This window comes from Topomyia yanbarensis, chromosome 2 (assembly GCF_030247195.1).
Source record: "Topomyia yanbarensis strain Yona2022 chromosome 2, ASM3024719v1, whole genome shotgun sequence".
Lineage (NCBI taxonomy): Eukaryota > Metazoa > Arthropoda > Insecta > Diptera > Culicidae > Topomyia > Topomyia yanbarensis.
Window position 1 is genome coordinate 427,430,286 of NC_080671.1, and position 11,482 is coordinate 427,441,767.

General features: G+C 41.8%; 2 protein-coding genes across 2 annotated transcripts; one reads left to right on the forward strand and one right to left on the reverse strand.

Annotated features, from left to right (window-relative positions):
- Positions 1 to 482: 482 nt before the first annotated feature.
- Positions 483 to 3,705, reverse strand: LOC131685343 (elongation factor-like GTPase 1). Its single transcript, XM_058969001.1, has 3 exons — positions 2,182 to 3,705; positions 792 to 2,126; positions 483 to 737 (listed from the first exon to the last, which is right to left on the reverse strand). The coding sequence occupies exons 1-3, from the start codon at positions 3,607 to 3,609 to the stop codon at positions 549 to 551; spliced, it is 2,952 nt and encodes a 983-aa protein (XP_058824984.1). The 5' UTR covers positions 3,610 to 3,705; the 3' UTR covers positions 483 to 548.
- Positions 3,706 to 8,484: 4,779 nt separating this feature from the next.
- On the forward strand, positions 8,485 to 11,482 carry LOC131685344 (pre-rRNA 2'-O-ribose RNA methyltransferase FTSJ3). The gene is made up of 3 exons (XM_058969002.1): positions 8,485 to 8,712; positions 8,774 to 11,036; positions 11,099 to 11,482. The coding sequence occupies exons 1-3, from the start codon at positions 8,646 to 8,648 to the stop codon at positions 11,379 to 11,381; spliced, it is 2,613 nt and encodes an 870-aa protein (XP_058824985.1). The 5' UTR covers positions 8,485 to 8,645; the 3' UTR covers positions 11,382 to 11,482.

Here is an 11,482-nt window from a genome sequence, read left to right on the forward strand (position 1 = left end):
TGTCCTTGAGCGGAGGTGGTATTTCTCTCGGCACCGATGTCCGTTAAGTGAGCGAATTAACCCGGCGGTAGAACAAAGGCTGAAGAAATCAAATACACAATGGCGACTCATTAAAATAAGAAACAAATAAGAACATCCGACCTCCAAGAAAGCACTACACGGACGTGCACGATCGCGCGGGATTGCAGACTGACAGCTCAATACTGCAACTTCAGTACCAATACTTCACTAACAAGCAACATAATATGAACACGCAGCAGCGAATTGCGTCAGCAAGACTTGGTCGAGAGGCACACATTTCTGTAATATTTTATTTATTTATGCATTAATTCCTAAATTATCCACCGCTCAGTTTAGGCACATCAAACCGTATCAAAACTTAATATCATTAAAAATATAAAACTTACGACCTTTCGGTTTTGAATGGCGTATGCGTGCGAGATATTATCTAGTCAAATTTTCTAATAAATACAGATCCGTCGTGAACAATAAATAAAACATCGATTTATTTTATCTAAAACAACAGCGAAATACTGAAAATACGTTCGTTATTTATTTTTCGTCAGCGTCCGCTGCTTCTCGGCGTGTTCCACAGTTTTCTTCTCCACAGGCAAGCCCTTCCGTTCTCGTATCGAGTCCATGTAAACTTTGGCAATGTTAGTGAAGTCAGCTTTGTCTCCGTACTGCTCGTATTCCTCTTCCGTGCTAGGTACCCAGTAAGGATCAATGTCGACAATCTGTGATTCAAAACTATTAAATCTAAATAAAAAAGTATATTTCAAAATATTTACCTCCCAATGACTAAACACCAGCTGCGGCATCGCCAGTCCTGAAGTCTGTTTCCTTATTTCGGAGGCAAAGTTGAACGACTCAATCACAGGGATGACAGCGCCAACGTCGAACTGACCGCTGCCCTCAATCAGATCAGCAGATTGGATTCGCCCATGACGTCTGCCGATGGTGGCGTACATTTTTCCCAGCACGTCGGAGCTAACGGTTATGTTGCAGCTATACATTGGATGAACCAGGCGCTGTGGCTGATTCTGGAAAGCTTTCTTGCAGCCTTCCTTGACACTGGACATTATTTGACCCGAAAGTGGCCCGTGCGATGCAACCGAACCCTGGTCGTCCATTTCCGAAGCCTGACTAATTGACCATTCAAGTAGGACGAAGCAAACACCTTGCATCGGTTCATCGCAGAGTGGTCCGGCTAAACTGGCTAACTGGAAACCGTTGACGAATGAAGATTCATAATTGCAACGTATATCGCTATTGACTATTTCCGCTTCTTCGAGCGAAACAGGGGGCTTCCGCAAGTCCCAAACCGGTACATTTCGGAACGAAGACAAGTTTAGCAGGATGTTCGTTCCATACTTCTTCGGCCCAAAGCTCCAGATTTTTTCCATCGTGGCTGAATTGAACTCTTTCAATTCACTATCCATAAGTATTTTACATAACTTGTCTCTGAGCTCATTTAAAGATTCTTGTAGATTATGAGAGAGTTCTTTGGCTTCTTGAGCTTTCACTAACGCCCTCAGAATCGGGTTGCAAGCCTCTAATAAGTCGATGGCTGCCGGGGGTAGAGGCAGAGCTAACACCTTCATACAACATTGTTTGTTCGGCGTGTAAATGGTTACCGATTTATCTTGTCCCTTGTCTTTGGCGATTTCCTGTTCTGGATTCTCTTCGGAACTAGGCACAAATGTTACAATTGTTTCCTTGAACGGAACGATCGGCTTCGAAACGTTCAACTGCACTTTTGCGTAACTCTCCTGAAGATCTTTGATGCATCGTTCCAGGTGGACTTCCCCCAGCGTGAGGAGAACGTGTTCTCCACTCTCCTGAATGCGTACCTCTACGCAAGCGTCTGCCTGGTTCAGTAGTTTCAGTCCTCGCACCAGCTTAGGCATATCCTGAATGTTCTTAGGTTCCACAGCTACCCGAAGAATAGGTGTGGCGATTTTGGGCAAATCCACGAACGGTGGACAGTACGGTGTATTGCTCAGTGTAGCTGTTTTGAGAACGTGATTCTGCAGACCAGCTATGCCGACGATATTGCCAGCTGGCACCGATTCCACTTGCTCCAGTTGTCGACCCATTAGTATGAAGAGATGTTCCACCTGAACCTGAAAGAATAGTGGATTAGCGCGGTTTTTTTAGATTTATTTAGAGCAGTCGTACCTGTGCAATATGAGGTGAGGATTCCAAATCAAATGTTTCCAAAGCTAAACTTTTTGGATCATGCTTCGGTCCTACGACGAAAACTTTGTCACCTCTTCTCAGTGTCCCGCTATATACTCGAGCAAAAGCTAGAAATATTTCCTCTTCTGGTTGTGCATTACTTTGCCCCGAATCGAGAGTTAACTTTGCTAAACAATCCACAACCGATTGGGAAATAGATTTCGGTTCGACTGGAAACATTTTCGAGATGAAAACAATCAAAGTCTCGCTTCCCGCGTCGCATTTAATTATGTCCTGTTTTAGAGCCTGCGATTGCTCGGGAAATGATTTGAAATCCTCCATTCTCGAACAGAGCAATTTTTCCGCCTTTGAATCGGGAATCATCTGCGGATTAGGAACATTTTGGATAACCTGTTCTAGCAGGGATTTTTCCATGGGAAGCCACTGTGACAATACGTTCCTAATAGGTATACGAATATCGGAATGTTTTAAATCACGTGATGTTTGAGGAATTCTTAATTTTTCACATATCCCCTTTAGCTTGTCCACGTCTCGATTATGAACCAGCTCGTAGATGTTCCACAAATTATCCAAAATCAACTGGGCAAAAAGTGGTTTACGTCCCTTGTCCACGGCTCCCTTTTCGATTCTTTTCTTTTTAGGGCTGTAGAAAAAGTCTCCCCATATGGCATGTTCCAGTTCTTCCAATGGTACTCCTAGCTTGTTCTGGTATAATTTAGCAAACATTTTCGTTGTAAAACCCCATCCATCAAGGGCCGAACCAAAAATCACATTTCCATTCGCTGGTGTAAAATAGATGCGGGAATCATCACTATCTTCGAGTGCGGAAACCTGATCCTTCGAGTTCATATCCTCCTTCGCTAGCACATCGGAAGCGAAAATGTTCCCCACCACAGCGTTGACCTGTTCCAGAACTTGCGTCAAATGTTTGTACGCTTCTACCGTGTCCATTTTCGTCTCCAGTACCAATCGATCGACTTTATTCAACAGCAGCACCGTCTTCAGGTTCTCGTTATAAGCTTGCTTCAAACAGATCCTAGTTTGAGGACAAACTCCTTCCACGACATCCACAACTACAATTGCGCCATCACAGAGTCGTATCGCAGTGGAAACCTCACTGGAGAAATCTACATGACCAGGCGAATCAATCAGATTCACCAGATGTTGGTCGTAGTACAGCGCAATGCTGCTACTCTTCATCGTAATCTGCCGCTCCTGCTCATCGGGACGGCTATCCATATAACGCATTTTGCCAGCTAGTCGTTGCGAAATTATGCCATTGCTTGCGATTAGCGAATCTGCCAGTGTGGTCTTACCGTGATCCACGTGCGCCAGAATGCAAATGTTGCGGATTCGCTCCGTACGTGCCTGTAGCTCGACGAGCTGGGAAAACTCCACCCGGACCATGTTGGTTTTGAAGTAAAATATTCACGTATACGCAAGCACGCACGCCAGCAACTTGATTCGCGATCTACACTACACGTGCGTGCAATTACTTTTGTTATTGTTTACCATCAAATTCAGCCTGGCGATGGGAGGGAACGCATGGAAATTGAAATAAGTCATCGTCCATCACGTTGCAATAGAAAGGTGCGGAAATATTTGACTGGATTGAATGCGAATTTGAATTTTTTTTAATTAGGTCCAATCTGCACATGAGAGCCTTATTTTTTCGCTTTCTCTTTCGATTATTACTGCAAAACCATAACCATTCGAAAGACTGTGGTTTTTACTAGATTATTAAGCAAATAGTTAAAGGGAAATCAGAAAGGTGACCAAGTAATTTGCGGAAAAGAAAGTAAACAAAGATAGGCTTTCTTTTGTAGATTGCATCTATTGAAAAAAAGTTTTCAAATATTGTAAAATTCTCCGTGTTTTTTGAGAAGGGCTAATAAGCATGCTGTCAAAATTCACTTTGAGAGAAAATTTCGGACAAACCGTAAACGACAATTCAAACGATATATCAGCTTCCGTCAACGTCAATAGAACGTTAAAATTAGTTACATGCAGTTAAATGGAAGCATTCACTCACAACATCAACGGCACGGAACGTTTCGACATACGGCACGTTTGAGTGGGCACAAGAGAAAAGTATTAAATTTATCCTGACGGAACGATGACGTTACGTTGACGTTGACGGAAGCTAATGTATCGTCTGAATCGTCCTTAACTCGTCGAGAATGGATGTTAGCATTTTATGGTTTTCTCTTTCGTCTGTTGCCGTGATTTATAATCGGTGATTAATAGTTTGTTCAGAATTTCCGCTCAAAGTAAATTTTGTCCGTATTATTACTGGCCCTTCTCAAAAAAATACGCAAGAATTGAAATCGCTTCTGTTTGAGACAGAAGCTAGTGTCGTTTTTTGTTGATCCAAAGAGGGTCAAATGACGCCATATTATAGTCAACATAAGAACTATGATTGTAACAAAATGAACGAAATTCGTACTAAATACGGACGAGGAGCACTTTAATTTGCATTAAATCAGAGGAAGTGTGACTGACTCAGTTTCCTAAAACGTTCAACGGAGTAGCGGCGAGAAGCTGAGCTAAGACTGGTACTGATATAAGGATGCGAGAAAATGCAATCTGTGAAGATTTGTTCGGCTTTCACTCTGATATCTTACTTTTGATTAGCTGAAAGCAGGTTCCTCGGATATTGCATCATAATGTCAGTTTCAGCTCCAGCTCAGTTTCTCCTCAGTTAAACCCATTTTGGAACCAGACGTATGGACTCCAGCCTAAATGCAACAATCGATTCCGCCTCAATCAGTTTTGGAAGCGGTTGTTGCATTTGAGCTGGAATGCGTTCAGGATTCCGAATTGGTTTGACTGGGTGACCAAGACTCTGTTTTTAATAGGTTAATTTGACACGGCTCAATACGATACACGACTGAGATATGAATCTTTTTTACAAAATAAGTAAAAATTTAAAAGGATATTAAAAATGTCTATCTGCTTGATGTTCTTGACGCAGTTTTCTGCTGCGTGTTATAATCCACTTCAGTTCATCTTCTGAACTCGCACAAAACAGAAGCAAAAAAATGCTACGCTATTGGCACCTGTGAAGTAAGTCAGCGCTTTGTTCTATATCCAATGCAGAAACATTGAATCGTTGCCCCCAGTTGCGCAGTGGAATGAATCTGCAAAAGGAAACAAAAGTGCCCGCGCTACGGGATAACACAATTTTGATCGACTTGATGAATATTGTGTTAGATCCATCGTTCAGGAGGTGGAACAACTAGTTAAAGTTAAAAAGGAGCTTAACCTCGCGGAAGTTATGTACATTCAGCTACACCACGTCAAAAACTGTGTTTTGATTTCGTTTAGAAGTTTAGCACAGGCACCAAAAATTCATTTCAAAGGACAACATGCAACTTGGGGTCGAATTTAATAACATCATAATCAAGATCCTCGTGTATATATGAAGAATGACATGGTGGACGTTCGTATCCATGATTTGGCACCTCGCACTAAGGAAGTCTACATCAAACGAATTATGTCGCAATACGGAGAAGTGGAATTATTGCGAATTACACTTGGAGAAATTTGTTCGCCGATATTCTCAACGGCGTTCGTATTGTGAGGATGTGAGTGACCTTCTTACATGACACCAAAGGATAGCGTAACCTATAAGTAAACTACGCTAATCACATATTCCGGACAGACCCTTACATGCCAATTCTGTAACCAGGTAGCCCACTACGCAAAAACATGCGCCGAAGGAACTATTCAAACTTAACTAATACAGCCAACTCTAACAAGCAGCCACCGACACAGATGATCCAAAAACAATGACCTAATTAACCAATAATGAAGGAATAACGACCACGAAAACCTCTCCCAAACCAATAACAAACATCATCAATAATGAAGCAAATACCGATGAAGACGGATTTACAACAGCGACCCATAAGAACAAAATAACAAATATGAATCTTTGACCACGAACACCAAGTAAGCAGTACTGATGATGACATGGACGTGAACGATAACGCTAGAGAAGGCAGACTGAATGACGCCCAAACTGCGATGGATAACGCAATTAATGCCTCACCGCCAAGGAAAAGGATCGCAGCAGCAAGCTGCGCTGCGACAGACAGACTCAGGTGCTAACGCTCGATTTTTAAAAATATTTGTATTCTGGTAGTAAGAGCATAACGGCCTAAAATAGTTTCACCGTTTGTTCAATATGACAATACGAAGATTCAAATTCGTTTCCCAATAATTTTCGATTCTTCTTTTATCATAAAATGAATTGCTAGCTTGATTTATAGTAATTGTGCACCACAAAATGCAACCAGAACGCAGCAAACAGTCGTGATTCGCTGGTTGGGCCACAGCCTTGTCCAACTAACGAATTTGATTCGCTAGTTGGACCGACTGACAAATGTCAAAAACTCTCCAAAGGAGAAGTTGGCAGTGTAAATGCATCTGTTCATATCTTTAAATATTGTCAGATTGTTGGTCAAAGAAAAATTTAACACGATATTTTGGCATTCAAATGCTTTTTAGTTGGACAATGGTCCAACTACCGGAGGTCCAACGAAAAAGGGGTCCAGTTAGAAAGTGCCCAACCAGCGAATCACGACTGTATTACCGCTAGCTGGTAAATCCACGGAATCGAACGACAAGTAAATATCTTTACTAGTGTATTTTCGTTCACCCATCACTACGTTCAATCTCGAAGGTGCTAATATCGTTCTCAATTTCACAGCGAAAATGAATTTGTGAAGGCAATAAGAAAAATTAATTTACACGTATGATTTGTCGTAAGTCGTTGTTTTATTTTCGATTCGCAAAGTTCTGGTGTTTTAGAAAGTCGCTCTCTCGTCATTTTCGGCTGATTTTGGTAAATGAAAAAGACGTTTTTCGACTCTGAAGAGCATACAAACCGTAAATGTTATTGATGACATAATTGTGATTGGAATCAAAAAGTAATATAACTCCGCCAAACTTTGAAGTGTACTGTACCTCTGTGTACTTAGTGAAAACACAAGTAAAACTGGTGTCGTGACGCTTGCTCTGCTGCAAAACCGCGCAATTTTAATCGCGTGGGGTCTAACATTAGCCAAAAGAATATTCTCCGAATTGAGTAGTTTATGTCGTTCCATGGCCGTACTATAAAAGAACCTCATCACAATACAACAGAATGAGACTCGGAATGTGGGCTGATTTATGATGGAGTTCTAGCTCGAATGTAACATCCCATTCTAACTAAATCGGTTTTCTAATCGGTTGCGACATTTGCGCTGAAATTTTGAGAGAAAACATTCCGATTGCGATGATCTAGTAGCGAAATCTTTTGTCAAAAGAACTGAGACAGAGAGTTGTGAGAGAAAGAGTTTCAACTTTTCTATTGGTGGAAACTAATGGGTAAAAAGTAAGCGTGCAAAAGTTTTTTAATTTTTATTTGAAAATTTATAAATAAGTTTCTAAATAAACGTCTACAAACTGTTCCCATATTTTTCCGCATCAAATGTGTGTTAATTTACAACTACCAGATCATAGTTTCTCCAAAAACCCAACTTTTAATATCTTTCCCACACATTTTAAATTAAGGTAGCCATCACCAAAGCAGCGCCATCTCTTACACATGTTCATGCAGGTATTACCTTATTCAGTCTTCGCGACTGCGATTGCAATCCTTTCAAACTTATTTCGCTTGGTTTTCTGCTTTGAATAACTTTATTTCCTCTTACTTTCTCTTTGCTGAACAACTCATTTGAAGGTATGTGCCTGAAGCAACCTGAAAGCATATATTAGTTACCCTAAAACGTTTATCTACTACAATAGGGAATATAATTATTGTTCTTCTCGATTTTTTTTTAAATTTACTGACAGAACATTAGAAATACCACTGAGAAAACACTGGAAATACGGAGGCTTTTGAAATGTTTTAACGTATTTCTTCCAGAAGGTTTCTCTAATAATTACCGCAAAAAGTGAATGGCCGAAGAAGCCACTATAAAAGTAATAGCTGATTGATTTTTGTAAAAAAGTGGAGAAAACAGCTGCTTTCGTATTCATTCATAGCCGATTTCCATGTTACTCTATAGTATTTTCAATTTTAATCAAATTTCTCTTTTGAGTTTAAAATTTTCGTAAATCGTCAAATATTAAAATATTTATTGCATATTCTAAAGCAATATGAATTTTCTGAACTTTTTACAGTGCAATCAACGCCGAATAGGCCTTATCCCATTTTCAACTCGTTCCTTCTAGATCAAAACAAGTGTTTGAGTGTGGTAGTGAGAGCTGAACCATTCCGATGTTATGACAGCTTGTTCTCGTCGCGCACACGTTTCTTTGCTGCAACAGCTCGTAGCCGTAACAAAACACGTTTTCTGTGCAGCTGAGATAAAAATTCCGACTTATTTTCTATTGATTTAGTTTGAAACATAACATTCTTTTTTGTACTGTAGATCGTGTGAACCCTTTGCATAATGGGTAAAAAAACAAAGGTAGGAAAGGATCGGCGGGATAAGTTCTACAAGCTCGCCAAGGAAACCGGTAGGTAAACATCATACGCGAAAACGTTTAAGAAATCAGATTTTTTTCTTTCGATAACCAGGCTACCGTTCCCGTGCCGCCTTCAAGCTAATACAGCTTAACCGTCGCTTTGGGTTCCTCCAGCAATCGCAAGTATGTATTGATCTTTGTGCCGCACCCGGTGGTTGGATGCAGGTAGCCAAACAGAACATGCCCGTTTCCAGTGTCGTTATAGGGGTTGATCTGTATCCGATCAAGAATGTTCCCGGATGTATCAGTTTGGTGGGTGACATTACTACCGATAAAACCAAGTCGGATCTAACGAAAGAGCTAAAGACTTGGAAAGCGGACGTGGTTCTAAACGATGGGGCACCGAATGTCGGTCGAAACTGGTTGTTCGATGCATACCAACAGGTTTGTTTGACACTGAGTGCCACCAAACTGGCAACGCAGTTTCTGAAACCGGGAGGATGGTTTATTACAAAGGTCTTTCGGTCGAAGGACTACAACGCGTTGATATGGGTGCTGAAGCAGCTCTTCAAGAAAGTCCACGCAACGAAACCATCAGCTTCCAGAAATGAATCGGCGGAAATTTTCGTCGTTTGTCAGCACTATCGGGCACCGGATAAAATTGATCCAAGGTTTTTGGATGCCAAGTATGTCTTTGAAGAGCTGGACATTGAACCGCAGGTTAAAGTGAACCTGCTAAAGCAGGTGGAAAAGGCAAAGAAACCGAAGGTAGAAGGATACGAGGGAACGGATGTTCGAAAGATAATTGGCGTCACGGAATTTCTGAAGAATGATAAGCCTTTGAACCTGCTGGCACAGATTACGGAGATTCACTTTGACAATGAAACGGCCAAAAACCATCCTCGCACGACGTCGGAAATTCGAGAGTGTTGTAAGGATATTAAAGTTCTGGGCAGGAAGGATTTGAGTGATTTGATAAAATGGCATAAGCAATTGAGTGGGGAATTATATCCTCCACAGCCGGAAGAAGCGAAGAGCGCTAAGGAGAAAGGAAAGAAATTACTCAAACTGAATGAAAAGATTGACCAGGAAGATGGGGAAGAGCCTGACGAAGATACGGTGGAGTTGAGGAATATGGATAATGAAATTAGCGCGTTGCAAAAGGAGGAACTACAGGATGCTAAACGGAAGCGTAAAAAGGCGAACAAGGAGCGAGCCAAATTGAACGAAAAGCTCAGCTTGAAGATGGTCATTAAAGGTGATTTGGGCCCGACAGAAGAAGCCGACGCTATGGTTTTTACTTTGAACGATATAAAAAGCCAAAAGCAGATGAATTCTTTGATGGATGCTCCGCCAGATGTGCTGTCCGGTCCTGCTTTTCACGATGATGATGATGATGGACGGCCGAGAAAAAAGCAAAAGTATGTCAAGTATGACAAAGAAACGAAAGGAGATTTGTTTGAGGATGAGAAGATTCTGGCGCAAAAATTGGACGACGAAGATAGCGATGCCGATCTTGATCGTCCCGGATTAGGCTTGAAGGATGAAGACGACGATGATGATCTACAGATGGAACATGACGAGGACGGAGAAGCGGCAGTAGACAGTGACGATCCAGATGCCCAGAATCCTTTGATTACCGATTTGGACTATCGACACAAAGATGAGAAACGCCGAGCAAAAGCGCAACTGTGGTTCGAAAAAGATTCATTCAAAAATGTTCTTGGAGATGAGGATAAAACCTTGGACTACGATCTGGATCGGTTAACTGAAATGTACAAAAAATCCGGCGTCGAAGTAGTCGGTCAAGACAAAACGAACAAAGAGGATAGGCCATTAGGTAAGAAAGCTCGTCGGCGGGCGAGACATGATGTAACCGGAGAAAACTCATCATCTGATGATTCGGACTCAGAGGAGGAAGTTGATGATGCAAGCTTTGAACATAAAACAGTTGAGAAAATCGGAGGTAAGGATGGCTTTGAGGTTGTTTCTGCTGAACGTCCCAAAAAGGTGAAATTGAGCGAACAAGAACTGGCTCTGGGACAGCTGCTGGTGACCGGTAAAAAGACCCGTCGAGATTTAATCGATGCCGCCTGGAACCGGTACACGTTTAACGATACCAATTTGCCCGATTGGTTCATCAAGGATGAGGAGAAAACAATGAAGAAGGAAGTTCCGGTACCGCACGAAGTTGCCAGTACCTACAAAAAGAACCTCGAAGAGATGAACGTTCGCTCGATCAAGAAAGTGATGGAAGCGAAGGCAAGAAAGAAGAAGCATGCCGCTAAGCGGTTAGATAAGATTAAGAAAAAGGCGGAAACCATCATGGAAAATGTGGACAATACCAATCAGGAGAAAATACGACTACTGAAAAAGTAAGACCATCTTTGAGTGTTTTTAGCCCTTAGAAATAATTTAGCAATTTTCGATTTTTCAGATTGTACAAAAAGTCGGACGCCAAAAAGAAGGAAATAACGTACGTAGTGGCCAAGAAGGCCGGCGTCAGTGGGAAGAAAGTGCGCCGGCCGAAAGGGGTCGAAGGTCGCTTCAAAGTTGTCGATCCGCGTATGAAAAAGGATAGGCGCGGCGAGGAAGCGAAAACACGCCGCTCGGCCAAGAAGGGCGGAGGCAAATCGAAAGGGGGCGGCAAACCGAAAGGTGGTGGCAAATCGAAAGGAGGGAAGGCTGCTAAGGGCCCAAAGGGTAGACGGGCAAAGTAGGATTCTACGAAAAGTGGGATTACGTTGGTGAAGAATGAGATCCGTTTAAAAGCTAAATTTCAAATATATGAAAATATATACATATTAGGATTAAGCAATGA

Coding starts and splice junctions, on each gene's coding strand:
- LOC131685343 (XM_058969001.1), bottom strand. CDS start 3,609: ATGGTCCGGGTGGAGTTTTCCCAGCTCGTCGAGCTACAGGCACGTACG. Junction 2,127..2,181: donor CCTCACCTCATATTGCACAG/GTACGACTGCTC, acceptor CTATTCTTTCAG/GTTCAGGTGGAACATCTCTT. Junction 738..791: donor TGGTGTTTAGTCATTGGGAG/GTAAATATTTTG, acceptor TTTGAATCACAG/ATTGTCGACATTGATCCTTA.
- LOC131685344 (XM_058969002.1), top strand. CDS start 8,646: ATGGGTAAAAAAACAAAGGTAGGAAAGGATCGGCGGGATAAGTTCTAC. Junction 8,713..8,773: donor CAAGCTCGCCAAGGAAACCG/GTAGGTAAACAT, acceptor TTCGATAACCAG/GCTACCGTTCCCGTGCCGCC. Junction 11,037..11,098: donor AAAATACGACTACTGAAAAA/GTAAGACCATCT, acceptor TCGATTTTTCAG/ATTGTACAAAAAGTCGGACG.